Source organism: Engystomops pustulosus, chromosome 5, assembly GCF_040894005.1.
Source record: "Engystomops pustulosus chromosome 5, aEngPut4.maternal, whole genome shotgun sequence".
In the NCBI taxonomy this organism is placed as follows: Eukaryota; Metazoa; Chordata; class Amphibia; order Anura; family Leptodactylidae; genus Engystomops; species Engystomops pustulosus.
The window spans coordinates 194,327,783-194,348,959 of NC_092415.1; the positions used below are offsets into that span (position 1 = coordinate 194,327,783).

A 21,177-nucleotide genomic window follows, 5' to 3' on the forward strand; every position below is an offset into this window, starting at 1 on the left:
ACACATCAGCAAATATTTCGATTTTTTAATGTTTTTGAATATTACTCTGTATTGAATTGACGAATAGATTTGCTCCTCTCTAGTTACATCACACATTTACTTTGTTTTTATGTTTTTAAGCTTTTTTTTGTAGCATATTTTAATAATAGTTCATTATCTTGATAGAAGTTTTATATTTAAATAGATTTTTTTAATATATTTAATTTTTTTTTACAGCCGGATCTGCATGTGGAGGAACTTTCTCTGACACTGAAGGCTTCCTTGTGTCTCCGTCATGGCCTGATCCTTACACAGGAGACAAGCAATGTATTTATCTCATCAGACAGGCCAGCGGTGAAAAGATCAACCTTAAATTTACCCACATGGACCTGGAGAGCAGCGCAGGGTGCTCCGTCACTTTTATAGAGGTAGGTTTCCCACTACTACCCATTTATGTAAACGAGGGGCCTTAAACACAAGTGCTAAGTGACTGCTGTAGTAAGCAACCAAAACCCTGCTACTGTTTTAGGGGAGGTGCTTAATGTAGAGAGCTAAGAGCACAGCAGTGTGAGGACACACCCCCAAAGTAACCCTTTGTTGTGTGTAGATTAGAGATGGAGACACGGAGACAGCACCACTGATTGACAGATTCTGTAACAGCACAATCCCGGCTCCCATCACATCCAGTTCGGAGACACTTTGGATAAAATTTAAGTCTGATCCTTCAGCAACAAGGTCCAAGTTCCGAGCCTTTTACCAAGTCGGTAAGATCTGTATAGACGGAAGAATGTAAGCAGTCTATGTTTGATGCTGTATCTTAACCAGCTTTCTCTTCCACGCCCAGTGTGTTTGTATCCACAAAGGGAACAAAGTTACAATGGAATTATCATTATGCACTGGAATCTGGACACCATAGTGTATGGGGTATATCTAAGAATATGTGTACACTGTATGGCAGTATTACATTTGGGGGTGTACACTGTATGGCAGTATTACATATGGGGGTGTACACTGTATGACAGTATTACATATAGGGGTGTACACTGTATGACAGTATTACATATGGGGGTGTACACTGTATGGTGGTATTACATATGAGGGTGTACATTGTATGACAGTAGAACTTATAGGGGTTTTATACTGTATGGCAGTATTACATATAGGGGTGTACACTGTATGACAGTAGAACTTATAGGGGTTGTATACTGTATGGCAGTATTACATATGGGGGTGTACACTGTATGGTGGTATTACATATGAGGGTGTACACTGTATGGCAGTATTACATATGGGGGTGTACACTGTATGGCAGTATTAAATATGGGGGTTGTACACTGTATGACGGTATTACATATGGGAGTTGTACACTGTATGACGGTATTACATATTGGGGTTGTACACTGTATGACGGTATTACATATTGGGCTTGTACACTGTATGGCAATATTACATATGGGGGTTGTACACTGTATGACAGTATTGGATATGGGCGTTATAAACTATATGGCAGTATTACATATAGGGGTTGTACACTGTATGACAGTATTACATATGGGGGTTGTACACTGTATGACAGTATTACATATTGGGGTTGTACACTGTATGACAGTATTGGATATGGGTGTTATACACTATATGACGGTATTACATATTGGGGTTGTACACTGTATGACAGTATTACATATGGGGGTTGTACACTATATGGCAGTATTACATATGGGGGTTGTACACTGTATGACAGTATTGGATATGGGTGTTATACACTATATGACGGTATTACATATTGGGGTTGTACACTGTATGACAGTATTACATATGGGGGTTGTACACTATATGGCAGTATTACATATGGGGGTTGTACACTGTATGACAGTATTGGATATGGGTGTTATACACTATATGACGGTATTACATATTGGGGTTGTACACTGTATGACAGTATTGGATATGGGAGTTGTACACTATATGGCAGTATTACATATGGGGGTTGTACACTCTGTGGGGGCAGAGGTGAAAAAGAGGTTACTTCCAGGTACAACCCTGATATTATTATATCCAATCTGTTCCTCCATAGTATGTGGCGGTACACTGTCTGGAGCTGGAGTCATCACTACCCCTCATTACCCCAATCCATACTATCGGGAGAGGTCCTGTGAGTGGATCATTACTCAGCCGGAAGGACAGGTGGTGATGTTTAAGTTTGACAATCTCAACATCTCGAGCAGCTCTGAGTGCGGCAGCAACTATGTGGAGGTAAGGAAAGAGAATATCCCTTCTCATCAGCTTCCCGAAACAGCGCCACACCAGTCCAATAGGCTGTGCCTGGTATTGCAGGTCGACACCATCGAAGACGATGTGACTGAGCTGCAATATCACACACTTATTTGTGTCTGGACATCTAATGCTGTCCAAGAGGCAGTTGGCTGGTGCACCCTTGCACCCAGAGTAAATGGGGCTAGTCCGCAGGTCGACCCCAGGTATAAAGCATTGCAGAAAACCACAACAAATTACACATCTTCATATGTTATGGCATCTGAAGCCTTTGTCTACGTTTTACTAATAGGTCAGAGATGGCCCTTCTTCAGAGTCTCCCCTAATTGGGAAATACTGCGGCTCCAACGTCCCCCCAGTTATCTATTCAAGTCAGAGGAGCCTGAATGTCAAGTTCCTTACCGATGCCTCCAGTGATAATCATGGTTTCTCGGCTTCATATCGATCATTGATGGAAGGTAACCCTGTCTTATCTATACAGTGTATGTAATTGTGTCACCACCAGCAGAACAGTGAGTGCACACTGGACATATCGCAGCACTGGGTGCAGATAAATTAGGATAATGCTTGTTGTTTTTGGCAGGTTGTGGAGGAACAAGGACCAGCCCTGAGGGCACCATTAATAGCCCGGGTTACCCCAATGTATACCCACACGGGGTTCATTGTACGTGGGTGATCTCCATCCAGCCAGGAAATCTCATCCGCTTAAGCTTTACTTCATTCAATCTGGAACATTCGGTTTCATGTCAGTATGATTATGTGGAAATATACGATAACACAACGGTTACCACCGGAAGCAGGATGGGAAGGTAATATCTTATATGTACTATTACTATCACCACAGTTATGGATGAGAGTTGACGTGTTGGGGTGATGGACCATCGAGCTGTTATAGAACCGCTAAAGTTCTGATCAGTCCAATCACGTTTTATCGTGGAAATGGACACCAGCATTAGGCAGCATTATATTTGTGGCTAAATTAATCCATATTAAAAAAATCTAATCGAATGTAATTGAAAAGTGAAAAATTTGTAAAATATTCTACAGATTGGGCGGGACGGTGGCTGAGGGGGCAGCACTTCTGCCTTGCAGCGCTGGGGTCCTGGGTTCAAATCCCACCCAGGTCAACATCTGCAAAGAGTTTGTATGTTCTGTCCATGTTTGCGTGGGTTTCCTCCGGGTCCTCCGGTTTCCTCCAACACTTCAAAAACATACTGGTAGATTGATCAGATTGTGAGCCCCATTGGGGACAGGGACCAATTTGTCATGCTTTGTGCAGCGCTGCGTAATCTGTGTGCGCTATATAAATAAAGAATTATTATTATTACAGATACTGTGGAAGATCCATCCCTCCAACAATAACCAGCAGCGGCAGCACTATGCTCGTGTTATTTGTTACCGACTCGGCCATGGGCGCAGAAGGATTCATTGCCAACTATGTATCCATTAACACGTCAACTGGTAAGTTATTAAAGTCTACGTCTTTCTTACATTTTTTAAGCTTGTAATTCTGAAGATAAAGTGTGGCCAAGTCTATGGCATCAGAAATCAGACCCTATGTCCATACTTGGTAGGACCACCCTTAGATTCCATGATAGCTTCCAGTCTGTTGGGGGTTGTGCTTACCAATTTTGCAAATTTAGAGACTGGAATTTATACCAGTGCACAGGCGGTCCCCTACTTAAGAAGACCCGACTTAAAGACAACCCCTGGTTACAAACGGATGTGTGGATTTTGGTAATTTACCGTACTTTAGCCCTAGGCTTCAATAAACAGCTATAACAGTTATCACAGGTGTCAGTAATGAAGATTTATTATTAATCCTGGTTCTTATGACAACCAAACATTTTTAAAATCCAATTGTCACAGAGACCAAATAATTTTTGACTCGGGTTACAATTATAAAGTATACAGTTCCGACTTACATACAAATTCAACTTAAATTCAACAAACCTACAGAACCTATCTTGTAAGTAACCCAGGGACTGCCTGTACAGGGGGATGAATACATGTACACACCACACTTCTCAGCTCTTCTATGTGCATAAATGTGTCAAGAGTCCTCATATCCCTTGAACTTAAAGGAAATCTACCATCAAAATCCATCCTGATAAACCAGGGACGTTACTCATAGATCCAGGCACCGAGACTGTGGTCATCTTCTTATATTTGTCATCCATGGCCTCCTTTCTTCTAAAATCAACTTTTATAATTATGCTAATGAACCCTCTCCCTGCTCCCTCTGCACTGTGAAACCAGCAGGAGGGGCTTGCTGTACAAGTAATGAGGAAGCAGGGAGTGGGTGAGACAGTGTAACAGCCTGTAAAGCCAGATCACAAATGGGCACTGTGGTGGCACTCAGGCTCATTTGCATAATTTTGAAAGTTAGAAGTTAGGAGGTCTTGAATAACAAACATAAGAAGATTACCAGAGTCACGGTGCCTGGATTTATGAGTAAGTGTCCCCGGTTTATCACGATGGATTTTGATGGTAGGTTTCCTTTAAGTTCAAGACTAGAGATGAGCGAGCACTAAAATGCTCGGGTACTCGTTATTCGAGACGAACTTTTCCCGATGCTCGAGTGCTCGTCTCGAATAACGAACCCCATTGAAGTCAATGGGAGACTCGAGCATTTTTCAAGGGGACCAAGGCTCTGCACAGGGAAGCTTGGCCAAACACCTGGGAACCTCAGAAAAGGATGGAAACACCACGGAAATGGACAGGAAACAGCAGGGGCAGCATGCATGGATGCCTCTGAGGCTGCTTAATCGCACCATTATGCCAAAATTATGGGCAACAGCATGGCCATGACAGAGTGACAGAATGAAGCTAGATAGCATCTAAAACATCCAATAATTGACCCTGACACTATAGGGGACTTCATGCAGAGGCAGCGGCAGCAGCGGCAGGCTAGAGAGTGGCATGGCGACATACCCTAAATGGACTCAGGCTTCAAACCAATGGGTGGCAGAGAGGAACCAAAGGAGGTGAGCAAGAAGCGCTCAAATAATATCGGTACATGATAAAAGTTTGCCAGTATATTTTGTGGATTACACAGCAGGGTGGCGACAAAGTTAACATGGAAGCCATGAAAACAACCCAAAATTCTGCCTGACACAGCTCGTTTGATAAGGGGACCATGTATGGAGGCAGTGAACTAGTAGTAGATTAAAGGTGCTGCAGTTAAAACTATGTTAGTTGGATCTTGTCATGGAGCTGGCGCTCCGCTGCCAGGCGAGCTTTCGCCAATCCAAGCCCCTGTCTCTAGGCTACTCCCCAAACAGCACTTCTAAGAACCTTTTGTATAAGATCAAGTGTAGTAGCGTTCTTATAAGTTTAGGATATGGCGGGTGAGGGGAATGGAAACAGATGCGCAAGAAGCGCTGAAATAATATTGGTAAATGATAAAAGTTTGCCAGTATATTTTGTGGATAACACAGCTGGGTGGCGACAAAGTTAACAACTTTGATGTGGAATCCATGAAAACAACCCAAATTTCTGCCTGACACACCTCGTTTGATAAAGGGACGATGTATGGAGGCAGCTATATGGATGACTTTTGGAGGTAGCAATGGAGACAACGTGTGGAGGCTGCTATGGAGACAATTTAATTTGGATAGTGCCTGTATGTGGCAGTCCAAAAAAGTTTTCAAACCAGAGGAGCAGGTAGGTGGCCCTCCAGAAAAATGGAATAGATTGAGTGCCTGTATGTGGCAGTCCAAAAAAGTTTTCAAACCAGAGGAGCAGGTAGGTGGCCCTCCAGAAAAATTGAATAGATTGAGTGCCTGTATGTGGCACTCCCAAAAATTGTTTAAAACAGAGGACCGGGTCGGTGGCCCTCCAGAAAAATTAAATGCATAAAGTACTATAGGTAGAGCCAGTGGGCCCTGTCAAAAAATAGCCAGTTTCCTCTGCTTTACTGTACAAAGAGGAGGAGAAGGAGGAAAATGAGGAGGAGGAGGAGGAGTGGATAAATTATTCAGGTTGAGCTTCCTTCACCTGGTGGAGATTGGAAATTATGAGAAATCCAGGCTTTATTCATCTTAATAAGCGTCAGCCTGTCAGCGCTGTCAGTCGACAGGCGTGTACGCTTATCGGTGATGATGCCACCAGCTGCACTGAAAACCCGCTCGGACAAGACGCTAGCGGCAGGGCAGGCAAGAACCTCCAAGGCGTACAGCGCCAGTTCGTGCCACATGTCCAGCTTTGAAACCCAGTAGTTGTAGGGAGCTGTGTGATCATTTAGGACGATGGTATGGTCAGCTACGTACTCCCTCACCATCTTTCTGTAAAGATCAGCCCTACTCTGCCGAGACTGGGGACAGGTGACAGTGTCTTGCTGGGGTGACATAAAGCTGGCAAAAGCCTTGTAAAGCGTACCCTTGCCAGTGCTGGACAAGCTGCCTGCTCGCCTACTCTCCCTCGCTACTTGTCCCGCAGAACTACGCACTCTGCCGCTAGCGCTGTCAGAAGGGAAATACTGTTTCAGCTTGTGCACCAGGGCCTGCTGGTATTCATGCATTCTCACACTCCTTTCCTCTCCAGGGATGAGAGTGGAAAGATTTTGCTTGTACCGTGGGTCCAGGAGAGTGAACACCCAGTAATCGGTGCTGGAATAAATTCTTTGAACGCGAGGGTCACGGGATAGGCAGCCTAGCATGAAATCTGCCATATGCGCCAGAGTACCAACGCGTAAGAATTCACTCCCCTCACTGGCCTGACTGTCCATTTCCTCCTCCTCCAACTCCTCCAACTCCTCTTCTTCTGCCCATACACGCTGAACAGTGAAGGACTCAACAATGGTCCCCTCTTGTGTCTCGCCAACATTCTCCTCCTCTTCCTCCTCATCCTCCTCCACCTCCTCCGATATGCGCTGAGAAACAGACCTAAGGGTGCTTTGGCTATCAACAAGGGAATCTTCTTCCCCCGTCTCTTGTGACGAGCGCAAAGCTTCCGACTTCATGCTGATCAGAGATTTTTTCAACAGGCCAAGCAGCGGGATGGTGAGGCTGATGATGGCAGCATCGCCACTGACCATCTGTGTTGACTCCTCAAAGTTACTCAGCACCTGACAGATATCAGACATCCACGTCCACTCCTCATTGTAGACTTGAGGAAGCTGACTGACCTGACTACCAGTTCTGGTGGAAGTTGACATCTGGCAGTCTACAATCGCTCGGCGCTGCTGGTAAACTCTGGATAACATGGTCAGTGTTGAATTCCACCTCGTGGGCACGTCGCACAACAGTCGGTGAGCGGGCAGTTGGAGGCGGCGCTGTGCTGCCCTGAGAGTGGCAGCATCTGTGCTGGACTTCCTGAAATGCGCACAGATGCGGCGCACCTTCGTGAGCAAATCAGACAGATTGGGGTATGTCTTGAGGAAACGCTGAACTATCAGATTTAACACATGGGCCAGGCATGGCACATGTGTCAGTCTGCCGAGTTGCAGAGCCGCCACCAGGTTACGGCCATTGTCACACACAACCATGCCTGGCTTCAGGTTCAGCGGTGCCAGCCACAGATCAGTCTGCGCCGTGATGCCCTGTAATAGTTCTTGGGCGGTGTGCCTTTTATCGCCTAGGCTCAGCAGTTTGAGCACCGCCTGCTGTCGCTTAGCGACGGCACTGCTGCTGTGCCTAGAGCTACCGACTGATGGCGCCATGCCCACGGATGGTAGTTCGGAGGAGGAGGTGGAGGAGGGGTGGAAGGAGGAGGAGGCATAGTAGGCCTGAAACACCTGGACCGAGGTAGGCCCCGCAATCCTTGGCGTCGGCAGTATATGACCAGCCGCAGGGTCAGACTCGGTCCCAGCCTCCACCAAGTTAACCCAATGTGCCGTCAGCGATATATAGTGGCCCTGCCCGGCAGCACTCGTCCACGTGTCCGTGGTCAAGTGGACCTTGTCAGAAACGGCGTTGGTCAGGGCACGGATGATGTTGTCTGACACCTGCTGGTGCAGGGCTGGGACGGCACATCGGGAAAAGTAGTGGCGGCTGGGGACCGAATACCGAGGGGCGGCCGCCGCCATGAGGTTGCGAAAGGCCTCGGTCTCTACTAGCCTATAGGGCAGCATCTCCAGGCTGAGCAATCTGGAGATGTGGACATTAAGGGCTTGGGCGTGCGGGTGGGTTGCACTATATTTGCGTTTCCGCTCCAGCGTCTGGGGTATGGAGAGCTGAACGCTGGTGGATGCTGTGGAGGATCGTGGAGGCGACGATGGGGTTTTTGTGGCAGGGTCCTGGGCAGGGGGCTGACTATCAGCTGACACAGGGGAAGGAGCAGTGGTGTGCACGGCCGGAGGTGAACGCGCTTGTTGCCACTGAGTGGGGTGTTTAGCATTCATATGCCTGCGCATACTGGTGGTAGTTAAGCTATTAGTGGTGGAACCCCTGCTGATCCTGGTTTGGCAAATGTTGCACACCACAGTCCGTCGGTCATCCGGTGTTTCCTTAAAGAACCTCCAGACTTCTGAAAATCTAGCCCTCGCCGCAGGAGCCCTCGCCACGGGAGCTTCACTAGTTGACACATTTGGCGCTGATGCACCAGGTCTGGCCCTGCCTCTCCGTCTGGCCCCACCACTGCCTCTTCCAACCTGTTCTGGTCGAGGACTCTCCTCCGTCTCAGAAGCACTGTGTTCACCCGGCCTATCAACCCAGCTTGGGTCTGTCACCTCATCATCCTCCGATCCCTCAGTCTGCTCCCCCCTCGGACTTCCTGCCCTGACAACAACTTCCCCACTGTCTGACAACCGTGTCTCCTCATCGTCGGACACCTCTTTACACACTTCTTCCACTACGTCAAGAAGGTCATCATCACCCACAGACTGCGACTGGTGGAAAACCTGGGCATCGGAAAATTGCTCAGCAGCAACCGGACAAGTGGTTTGTGACTGTGGGAAGGGTCCAGAAAACAGTTCCTCAGAGTATGCCGGTTCAAATGCCAAATTTTCCTGGGAGGGGGCAGACTGGGGGGGAGGAGGCTGAGGTGCAGGAGCTGGAGGAGTGCCGATTTCGGTGACATGGGTGGACTGCGTGGAAGACTGACTGGTGGACAAATTGCTCGAAGCATTGTCGGCAATCCACGACATCACCTGTTCGCACTGTTCTGGCCTCAACAGTGCTCTACCACGAGTCCCAGTAACTTCAGACATGAACCTAGGGAGTGTAGCTCTGCGGCGTTCCCCTGCTCCCTCATCAGCAGGTGGTGTCTCACCCCGCCCAGGACCACGGCCTCTGATTCCTGCAGTAGTTGGACGCCCACGTCCCCGCCCTCGTCCTCTACCCCTAGCCCTCGGGTTAAACATTTTGAAAATGAAAGTTATAACTTTAATTTTTTTTTAACTTTTTTTTGTGTTTTTTTGTGTTTTTTAGTTTTTTTTTGTGTTTTTTAGTTTTTAAAACCAAACAATGCTATCCTATTGCTATGGCTATTTTCTAGCCAAGTATGAAAGCACACTGCTATGCCAGATGAGATGACGCTGAGTTATGAAAAAATAAACGTAAAATAAAAAGGAAATGGCAGACTGTGCCTAATTGAAATCCAACCCCTAATAAATTTTCCCACTTCGGTCTTTGCGATGGATATGTGCGTCACTAAGCGCAAAACACAGTGGTTACAAGTCTCACTCCAAATTGCTCACAATTTGCTAGTAGATGCACTGCAGCAACTACAGCCACCAGCAGATCAACCAGAAATCAAATATATATAATGCTACTGTAGGCGTAAGTAAGCCGTTTGGATTCTCCTATGGCTATTTTCTAGCCAAATATGAAAGCACACTGATGAGATGACGCTGAGTTATGAAAAAATAAACGTAAAATAAAAAGTAAATGGCAGACTCTGCCTAATTGAAATCAAACCCCTAATAAATTTTTCCACTTTGGTGTTTGAGGTGGATATGTGTGTCACTAAGAGCTAAACACAACGGTCGCAAGTCCCCCTGCTAATTCCTCACAATATGGTACTAGCTGCACTACTAGTGCCAGCAAGCCCAGCCACAAGCAAATAAAAAAAAAAAGTATAACGTTATTGTAGCCCTAAGAAGGGCTGTTGGGTTCTTGTAGAATCACTCCTGCCTAACACTATTCTAATAGAACAGCCTAACGCTTTCCCTGACCAGCAGCAGCTCTCTCCCTAGCGGCATCCAGACAGAGAATGATCCGAGCAGCGCGGGCAGCGGCTAGTCTATCCCAGGGTCACCTGATCTGGCCAGCCAACCACTGCTATCAACGTGTAAGGGTACCACGTCATGCTGGGTGGAGTGCAGAGTCTCCTGGCTTCTGATTGGCTCTGTTTCTGGCCGCCAAAAAGCAAAACGGCGGGAGCTGCCATTTTCTCGAGCGGGCAAAGTATTCGTCCGAGCAACGAGCAGTTTCGAGTACGCTAATGCTCGAACGAGCATCAAGCTCGGACGAGTATGTTCGCTCATCTCTATTCAAGACTCTTGACACCCACTCTGTTATTATGTTCTTATATTGCAAATTCATGTAATCTTTGTGTAATTGAAAGGGACTGTGCAGTCTGATTCAGATAAATGTAGACGAGTGGGCACCGTAGCATACTGCTAATTGAATTTGTTACCCCCTCATTTTGCGGTTGAATCCGGTTGCGTTCCCCTGGTTCCGAGCTCTTCTAGTGTCGGTGATGGGAGTCAGTAAACATGTCTATAAAATGCCAGGGTGATATTGTTGATGCTGATTTGGTGATTTGCATTTGGCATCTGCGTTACGATCCCTGTGAAGGGCCTTTGTGCTGAATTAGTCTGCCCTGCGTTGCGGCCTCCGCTCTGAGTGTGTGCCAGCCTGGACCACCGGCTTCCAGGAACGAGCCTGCGGACATGTAGTCATGAAGGGAATACGGATAGGGTTACTTTTCTGCAATCCAGCCCAGTCTCAAAGAAAAAGTCATGTGTTTTTGCATCTCACTAACACTCTGGAAAATGTTCTGCAGTAGGAAAATGAGACTGTATGCGAGTAGAGGGATTACTATAGGGTCGTAGCTCAGTTTCCGTGATCTAAGTCATTCCGTAAGACATCACACCCAAAAAATATTACTGATCACGTCCTGTAAGACGGTGCCGGCATCAAAGGGGCACATTACTGTTACTCAGTGTAGAAGAAGTTACTCATAGGATAACTGAAGGGTTAACAGTAGTGGTGAAGACAAGAGGAGGTGGACCGGCGCCCGTTCAGTTTCCCACAAATGGCTGGTTCATTGCCAATAAGACTTCAAGGTTCGAGAGTTACGAAACATTTGCTCTATGAGGACTAAATCCAAATGCATTGTAGGCAATACAGCTGTGGATTCCTAAGTAACCAAATAAAGGGTTGCTTCACACAAGGAACAAAATTTGGGGGGCGCAAAAAGGGGGAATTTGCAGATAGACACCTTTCCCCATGGGGCCTCCTGCAAGTTAGACATGAGATGGCTAGAAGACTCTACTCAGTAGTCTCAGGGGTCTCAAACTCGCGGCCCGCGGGACAATATTTTGCGGCCCCCACCTGGAAAAGCACCGCCCGCCGTGTATTCACGGCGGCGGTCGGGTCACGCTGCATGGAGAGGGCTCACGGGCTGAGTCCTCTCCATAGCCGGTAAGTCTTTGCTGCATATTGCAGCAAAGGCTTACCGGTAACACCCGCAATCGGTGCTAGCACCGATCGCGGGTGTTTGCACAGCGATAGCTGCCGGCAAAGCTGCCAGCAGCCTCAAAAAGATAGCGGCACATGGGTGCCGCCATCTTACCTGGGATCGCCACTCCCCGTGACGTCATCGGGGGGCGGCGATCCGTCTCCATGGTAGCCTCGGGTCTTCCGAAGACCCGAGGCTATTTCGTTTTAACCCCTTCATTACAATGTGCTGATAGCACATTGTAATGAATGAGGAGGAAAATCCCCATATATTGCCATACTGTAGTATGGCAGTATATGATAGGATCGATCAGACAACCTAGGGTTAAAGTACCCTAGGGAGTCTGAAAAATAGTATAAATAAAAATACAAAAAAGATTAAAAAAAAAAATTATAATAAAAAAACCTAAAATTTCAAATCACCCCCCTTTCCCTAGAACTGACATAAATATAAATAAACAGTAAAAATCATAAACACATCAGGTATCGACGTGTCCGAAAATGCCCGATCTATCAAAATATGATAATGGTTTTTCAATGCTTTTAACCCCGTAACGGAAAATAGCGCCCAAAGTCGAAAATGCCACTTTTTTGCCATTTTGAAAAATATAAAAAATCTATAAAAAGTGATCAAAAGGTCGTACAGTCCTAAAAATGATATCATTGAAAATATTATCAAATTTCGCAAAAAATGACACCACCCACAGCTCCGTACACTAAAGTATGAAAAAGTTATTAGCGCCAGAAGTTGGCAAAATCAAAAAAATAATTTTTGTACAGGAGGTTTTAATTTTGTAAAAAACATTATAAACCTATAACAAATTTGGTATCCCCTTAATCGTACCGACCCAAAGAATAAAGTAGACAAGTCATTTGGAGCGCTCAGTGAAAGATGCAATATCCAAGCCCACAAGAAAATGGCGCAAATGCGTTTTTTCACCATTTTCATTGCATTTGGAATTTTTTTCCCGCTTCCAAGTACATGGCATGGAATATTAAATACCATCACTATGAAGTGCAATTTGTTACGCAGAAAACAAGCCGTCAGACAGCTCTTTACGTGTAAAAATAAAAAAGTTATAGATTTTTGAAGGTGGGGAGTGAAAAATGGACATGAAAAAACAGGAAAGGGCCCGTAACCGGTTAATCCCCTTCCCTCCGGTACTTGAAGAAGATGAAGTTGCCGCTCTGAACGCACTTGGTGCAGGTCAGAGCGGCGACTTCATCTTCTTCGATGGGAGGGACACGGGGAGACAAGTACCGGGGGGGAGGGGGGGATGGAGTGTCCTGGGCTCAGTGGGGTAGGAGCTTGGGACCCCTCGGTGCACAGGATGCGTTCATAGAGAAAACACGTCTCCCCGCTCGGGGCTTTCCTTGCGCTGGGAGACGCCATGACATTTGAATCTGAATAATGATATTTTGTAAGCGCATTTTGTGTGGAAAACTTGATGCGGCCCAGCCTTACCCAGAATCTACCTCCAGCGGCCCCCAGGTAAATTGAGTTTGAGACCCCTGCTCTACTGTATCTGCGTCTTTGGGATGCTGATACTATTGATTAGGAGAGCAGCACAGCAGAGGCTCCTTACTTCTGTACAGCACCCTCTCCATAACAGAGGAGGAGAGATGATTTCATCAAGATGCCTTTACACATAGTATAATACAGTAAATCATTGTATTTGTATTTAGGTTTGATGCCATTTATTCTCATTTTGGGCGTGTTTTTGGTTCCATGGCATTTGTAGCACATTCCAGGCCCACTGGGTTGTTACAGGCGTATTTTGTGTATTTAGAGACCTGTTGGAAATATCCAAAAACATATACAAAAAGAAAAATTGATTTGATAAGGTTTTTCTTTTACAATCTCCCTAATAAAAAACAAGCACACCAAAAATTTGTTTCAAGCCTTATGAAAATGTAGACCATTTTTTAAATATTTGAGGGCCTACCATTAAGTTTGTTTCATACATTGGCATATTTTGAACCTCATGGGTGTGGTTTATTATAAATAAGCATGGCTTAGCAGGAAATGGGTGTGGTTTATTATAAAAGAGCATGGGTTAGCAGGAAATGGGTGTGGTTAATTAGGAAGAAGCATGGCTTAGCAGTAAATGGGTGTGGTTTATTAGAAATAAGCATGGCTTAGCAGGAAATGGGTGTGGTTTATTAGAAAGAAGCATGGCTTAGAAGGAAATGGGTGTGGTTAATTAGAAAGAAGCATGGGTTAGCAGGAAATGGCTGTGGTTAATTAGAAAGAAGCATGGCTTAGCAGGAAATGGGTGTGGTTTGTAAGAAAGAAGCATGGCTTAGCAGGAAATGGGTGTGGTTTGTAAGAAAGAAGCATAGCTTAGCAGGAAATGGGTGTGGTTTGTAAGAAAGAAGCATGGCTTAGCAGGAAATGGGTGTGGTTTGTAAGAAAGAAGCATGGCTTAGCAGGAAATGGGTGTGGTTAATTAAAAAGAAGCATGACTTAGCGGGAAATGGGTGTGGTTTATAAGACAGAAGCATGACTTAGCGGGAAATGGGTGTGGATAATTAGACAGAAGCATGACTTAGCAGGAAATAGGTGTGGTTTATGTTGAAACAAGCAGTGTTGAGCGGACCCAAACCCTAACTTCCATCTGAATTTTGGGGCTGGGTTTGGGGTATAGGTGCTGAGCAGCCCATCAACAAGCTTTTAGCTCCTAACAACCAAAGCCAAGCTGACTATGGGCGTGGCTGTAATTGACGGGGTGGACATGTGATCCCGCTGTATAAGACCCGAACTTTAGGAAGGTCGTTTAACCGAAATGTTAATAAATGTGGATTGCCACTCAATGTTTCAATAAAGAATATCAATTTATTATCTGCATATGATTGGAGTGCTGAGTTAAAGGGAACCTGTCACCAGGAGACCCATTTTTAGCACTCCCCCAGTCCCCACAGAGCATAGTACATACACTGCCAACGTGTTTTTGTATAAAAAATAGGTTTTATAGAAATAAAGATATGTTATATTGTACCTTTCATTAGCATCTGCTGTGTGACTAGGCACTCGTCCCCTGGGAGTGGCTGGAAAGGAGCAGTTTCCCCCCCACCCTTGGAAAACTGCTCCTCCTTGTGTCCTTTTCAAATATATGAATAACTCCCCTCACTCAGGATTGGCTGTAGGGGAGCAGGGGGCGTCGCTAAGCCAAGTGATGGGTGTTTTCATATATTTGAAAAGGACACATGGAGGAGCAGTTTCCCAAGGGTGGGGGGGAAACTGATCCTTTCCAGCCACTCCCAGGGGACGAGTGCCTAGTCACCTAGTGACAGTGTATGTACTATGCTCTGTGCGGATTGGGGGAGTGTTAAAAATGGGTCTCCTGGTGACAGGTGCTCTTTAATGTATTGTTAGGGTAGGATTTAAGATATCCTCTTTATAGTGTGTCAATTGTGTGTTTCCAAATTATTTAAGCATGTGTGTTCGGTCGCAAGGAAATTAATCAGACCACTGCTGATGCAAGACATGCACATGCTACTTGTTGCCCTGGGCAAAAATCGGCACTGCGCAAGTTTATTTGGTTTCACAAGTCTATATAGAAAAGTAGTAGAAAAGCAGAAAAAAGAGGAGAATACAAATCATAACATATCAGGGTTCCCAGCTCATGTAGTCTCTTGCTTGGAGAGTTTTCTGCTATCGCACGTTGACGCCACCATAATGGATTCCTGAAATTCCTCAGCCTCGAAGTGATAGGTGCGGTCTAAGATCTCGGCGCCATCTTAAGTTAATTTTTTCTATTACAGTACTTTTCAGGAAAATAAGACAAGTAGAAATGACAGGATTTGATCTATCATCTAGGTTTACCTTAACAATTCTACTACTTCCCCCTAGGACTTACGTGTAGAAAGATTGAATCTGAACCTACAGTTTGAGTCCAATTATCCAATGATATATACAATTATTATGCTATGTTATTATTTGGAGTACTTTCCATAACCCATTTTTGGCTGGACAACTGCCCTGTTGTTACCCTCATTTTGCAGCCATTTTTGGGTCACAATGAACCTGAATTTCTAGCTGCATGGTTTTCCCAAGTGCACTTTTGACATAACAACAACTAATTTGCTCCACTTTTTACATGTTCTCGTTACCTGACTGATAATCTGTAGAACTTTGTGCCTTTTATGGGCCTATTATTATGTCAAGGCCTGAATCTAACAGATCCTATCTATGACTGGGCTTGGTTTATGCCTCATATGAAATACAGTTAGTTACTACATGTATCCTCACACATAAAGCATGAAAAAACATAAAAGTCACAAGAAGTTTCTTATATAAGTACATATGATTTAACAGTCCAGACATTGTGCCCTTGTCATAGTGTGACCCTGTAAAATACATGCCGGACACTCATGGTAGAACCCATCATGGTTGGCCCGGTAGTCACTACATTACATTGCATCATGGGGGATGTGAGGAAATGTGTGTAACATGACTCACAGACATTACCAGCCTGGCAGGACATACAGTTACTACAATTTGGCCTTCTGAGGAACACACAAACTCATCTGCCAATGCAAGGAATACAGCGGCACAAGGTGAAGCTTACGGGGAAGCGTGGACCTTATCTATAGATATATCCGTGTGGTAGTAAATGGAGCTCCTTCTTTATAACTACATTATAGAGATAGAGTTCATTAGTGATGATTATTTTGCTGGGTCTGACCAGTTTTAATTGAGTTTTATAGACCAAGCGACTTACTATAATGTGTTCTCATCTGTGCCCTGACCTGATATCACACGATCATGAGACCTGCAGACAGAATAAAGCAAGAAATATAGACATGTGATCTTTACAAACTACAATCTTCTATCTGTCTCACATTTATCCAGGGTCGGCTCCAGGTTTCAGTGGGCTCCTGGGTGACAGAGCCTCAGTAGGCCCCTGGGTGACAGAGCCTCAGTAGGCCCCTGGGTGACAGAGCCTCAGTAGGCCCCTGGGTGACAGAGCCTCAGTAGGCCCCTGGGTGACAGAGCCTCAGTATACCCCCTGGGGGACAGTGCCTCAGTAGGCCCCTGGGTGACAGAGCCTCAGTAGGCCCCTGGGTGACAGAGCCTCAGTAGGCCCCTGGGTGACAGAGCCTCAGTAGGCCCCTGGGTGACAGAGCCTCAGTAGGCCCCTGGGTGACAGAGCCTCAGTAGGCCCTTGGGTGACAGAGCCTCAGTAGGCCCCTGGGTGACAGAGCCTCAGTAGGCCCTTGGGTGACAGAGCCTCAGTAGGCCCCTGGGTGACAGAGCTTCAGTAGGCCCTTGGGTGACAGAGCTTCAGTAGGCCCTTGGGTGACAGAGCTATCTATCTATCATCTATCTCCGCGGCTAGTTTGATGTTTAGTCACAAAACTGGCACAAAAACAGTGCAACAGTATGAAAAAACGCAACGGCAACAGAAAAAAACAAGTGATACCTCGGGCCCTATGTGTCTATCTCATCTATCTATTTCAAGGGTCTCTGAAAAATAACAGCTCCAATCTTCATTGTTCACTTGTAACAGTTATTGATCTATCAGTTCGCATTATATTTAGTTGTTCTGTTCTACAAGCAATACATTTCTATATAAATGGATAGCTAATACACAAAAATATGTAAAATTATGTAAATTAAGTCACATTTTTGCATTTGAATTTCTTTCATGCAATCATTTTATTTATTTATTTAACAGCTTGTGATGTCACATACACGGAAGCTACAGGAGTGTTCACGTCTCCGAACTACCCTAACAACTACCCCACTAACAGTGAATGTGTGTACACCATCAGCGCTGCGGTCAACAAGCAGATCAGGCTGAACTTCACGAGCTTCACTATAGAATCATCAACAAGTTGTACGAAGGATTACGTGGAAATCAGGCGAGTAAAGTTTAGTCTATGACATAGAGACACCGATGATGTCATAGGTGTGAGGTCATCGATTCCCAAGCCAGCTAAACCACCCAATTGTGGAATCGGAGACATAACTTATATCTACTGGACTCAAATCCCAACTAGACCCCAACTATGGGACATAGTACTGGATTGTTTATATGAGGAATAGACATCTTATGGGCCCCCCAAGACCCCCTCAAGTTAGGCACCTGTCTGCAACCCTAATTCATTCTCCCTATGGATGGCATGTCACCATCTTCATGTCATCTCTGCAATTCTATATTTATAATAAGCCAATCTACCAATAGATTCATTTGTCTTTAAAGCCGTCCCCCGCAGAGCTTGATTAACACCTCAATCACCAGGATACAAATTTCTATAGCCTAAAGTGTAAATACACAGCAGCCATAAGGTTCTGCATGAGCCATTTTGGAACATATCAAGTCTTGTACGTTAATTATATTCTTTTATTTAGCAAAACTACCAATAGATTTGTTTTTAAAGCCCGCCCCCGCAGAGCTTTTATAACCACCCAATCAATGAGATCAACATTTCAATAGTCTGAAGTGAAAAGATACCACAGTCATAAAAATACTGGCCTTGTACTACAAAACATTTTTACAAGTAAAACTACTGAATAAAGTGTCTGTGTGAATCAATTTTTTTTATTTTGTTCAGAGATGGAGGCTATGAAACATCTCCATTACTTGGACGGTTTTGTCGTGAACGTCCCCCAGTCATTATTTCCCATAGTAATAAACTATGGGTGAAATTTCGAAGTGATTCTTCGTTTACATATAAGGGATTTGAAGCCCATTGGGACAGCGCTACTACAGGTAATGGTATATGTTTTTATTTATATGTGAGGATGATTTAAAGGAAATCTACCACCAGGATGAAGGATTGTAAAACAAGAACACTGACATACTGGTGTGTGCCATCTCTGTCAGGACCTTCTCTTCTTTTAGCTTCTCAAGACATTGTTTTTACGAAAAAAGGTTTAAAAATTATACAAATGGGACTAAAAATTATGCAAATGAGCCTTAAGGACTCCAGGCTCTATAGATGTCAATGGAGCCTGGAGTCCTTAAGGCTCATTTGCATAATTTTTTTAGAAGATTTCCTTAAAAGGTAACCACTTTTTTCACAAATACCCGGTTCCCATAGAGCCTTAGTAACTGACTCCCTTTTAGCTAAAAATTGTTCCCCTAAGATTCTCATATATTCAACTTTATAATTTTACCTGGTATCTAAGCATGTCTATAGCGAGTCAAGGTGGGCATGGCCTCCTCCAGGTCTGACCAGGCGCAGGCTATAAGCTGTGCGCGAGCGTATGGTATGAAAACCCTGCGGCAGCCCACTACTCAACACAGCCCCGTCCCCGCCCAATCGGCGTAGTGGGCGGAGAAATTGTAATTCCCGCCTCTGGCTAAATGGAGGCCAGTAGTCTATTATCAGGCCTACAAGCCGTGATAAATCCACCCTCCTATATTTCTATGTGGTTTAGTATATCAGTAAGTATAACAAGATATGATCTATACAGAATTTTTTAATATATCTTTACTGTTCAGGCTGTGGGGGAACCCTGACTGCGCTGTCTGGTGGTTTTACGTCTCCTAACTACCCCATGCCGTATTATGACAATTCTGAATGCTACTGGCTGCTGAAGTCTTCCAGCGGTAATCTACTGGAGATTGATTTCCAACACTTTGATCTGGAATATCACAGGAATTGTGAAAGAGATTATCTTGCTGTAAGTATACGAAATTATTCAGGCCAGAATGCTGAGGGTCTACCTGTATAATTATTCGTGGGGACCACCAACATACAGCTACATGTATTAGCTGATGCCCATTCACAAATTCCCAAAATTTTGCAGATTTTTTTTCAGCAGTATCTTGCTTCCTAGCCTTTGCTTTGGACTGTTATTGTCCTGGGAGGCCTGTCAGTAACCCGCTGACAGGCTCGTACCTTGGACTAGGCCTTCAAACCTGTGAGAGATGGAAATACATATCTACACAGGAGGGGGCTCACCACTGGATTAAACTCTAACCTGATAACTTGGTCAGATCGAGCCTGTAGTAGTACTAAGTGGTACTTTGTATGGTTTTTTTGGTTCTTGTACGTATTATTTTCACGTTTTAGGGATCATTTACACAGCGACAAGTTGAAAAATTAGCAAATGCTTGTCAGTATGTCTATCATACAAATTTTATCAAGATTTGTAACCTACAATTGAAAAAAAAATTACAACTCCCATGGACATCCTCCAGGCTCCAGACTCCACCCCTAAACTGGAAAAGGCGGAGTTCCCAAGTCCTACACCCTTTTTCACTTCAAATCTGCCTTGGCCTTTAAAGGACATCTACCACTAGGATGAAGGATTGTAAATCCAGCACACTGACATACTGGTGTGTGCCCCCTCTGTCAGGATCTGCTCTTCTTTAGCTTCTTATGCCCTTGTTTTTAAGAATACAAAGCTATTAAAATTATGCAAATGAGCCTGAGGGGCTCCACAATTTTAAAATATTTTTTTTTGTAAAAACCAGGGAATAAAAAGCTGAAAGAATAGCAGATCCTGGTAGAGGGGGCACACACCAGTATGTTAGTGTGTTGGGTTTACAATCCTTCATCCTGGTGGTAGATGTCCTTTAATGTCATTTTCTTACTGTACTATCTTTTTTCAGGTATACAATGGCAATAGTACGGTTTCTAACAAGCTCGGGCAACTCTGTGGACAAACACTTCCAGCTCCGATTCGTTCCACCTCGAATGCTATGTATGTGAAGATGAGGACTGATAGCATCATGTCACATAGTGGATTTCTAGCTAATTATAGACAAGGTGAGTGCCAGAGGAAGAAATGTGAGAATTACCTTTGGTGGTACATTTGGTGGACATTTAGGTGGTGTTTTATATAGTCTTTATTATTATAGAAATTATGACCATGTTGGCCAAAATCCAGATAGTCAATCTTTTGTTCGCCAAAATTCTCCTGCAGTGGCCGCTACAGGAGAAATGTGGAGAATGTTGTATTCCTTCCATGTATCACCTCATTTTCCATTGCGAAGCAGATCCTATAAAATTATGATGAATCCAGTTGACTTCCTTCTTATATTGCACTTGAGAGATGACTAAGAGGTCTAGATGTGCCATAGGAGCACCATGTCTCAGAGGGTTTCAGTGTGGAGGACAACTAAGAGGCCTAAATGAGCCTTTGACCTGCCTAGGGAATGGACATCATGCAGCTTACTACATATTTTATCTGGTAAGGGCCTCTCCAAAGCTTAAATATTGTCCATCTCTAAGTGAAGAACTGTGGGTCATTAGAGGGGGTCAGGGCTTCCACGTCAGATGGGCAGCCCACTCAGATGGGAGCTCCGACATCTTCCAATTTAGGTGTTGTTCCCACCATGCA

The 21,177-nt window shown here is 44.8% G+C and overlaps 1 protein-coding gene across 1 annotated transcript in view; it reads left to right on the forward strand.

The window, feature by feature from the left end:
* The window catches only part of CUBN (cubilin), a 119,021-nt gene that overhangs the window by 19,197 nt on the left and 78,647 nt on the right, over window positions 1-21,177 (forward strand). Inside the window, exons 17-26 of the mRNA XM_072154223.1 lie at window positions 217-407; window positions 587-743; window positions 2,054-2,232; window positions 2,543-2,708; window positions 2,834-3,059; window positions 3,581-3,711; window positions 17,558-17,744; window positions 18,438-18,595; window positions 19,331-19,512; window positions 20,447-20,603. Of these exons, the coding sequence (XP_072010324.1) occupies window positions 217-407; window positions 587-743; window positions 2,054-2,232; window positions 2,543-2,708; window positions 2,834-3,059; window positions 3,581-3,711; window positions 17,558-17,744; window positions 18,438-18,595; window positions 19,331-19,512; window positions 20,447-20,603 (1,734 nt within the window). The remainder of the gene's footprint in view (window positions 1-216; window positions 408-586; window positions 744-2,053; window positions 2,233-2,542; window positions 2,709-2,833; window positions 3,060-3,580; window positions 3,712-17,557; window positions 17,745-18,437; window positions 18,596-19,330; window positions 19,513-20,446; window positions 20,604-21,177) is intronic.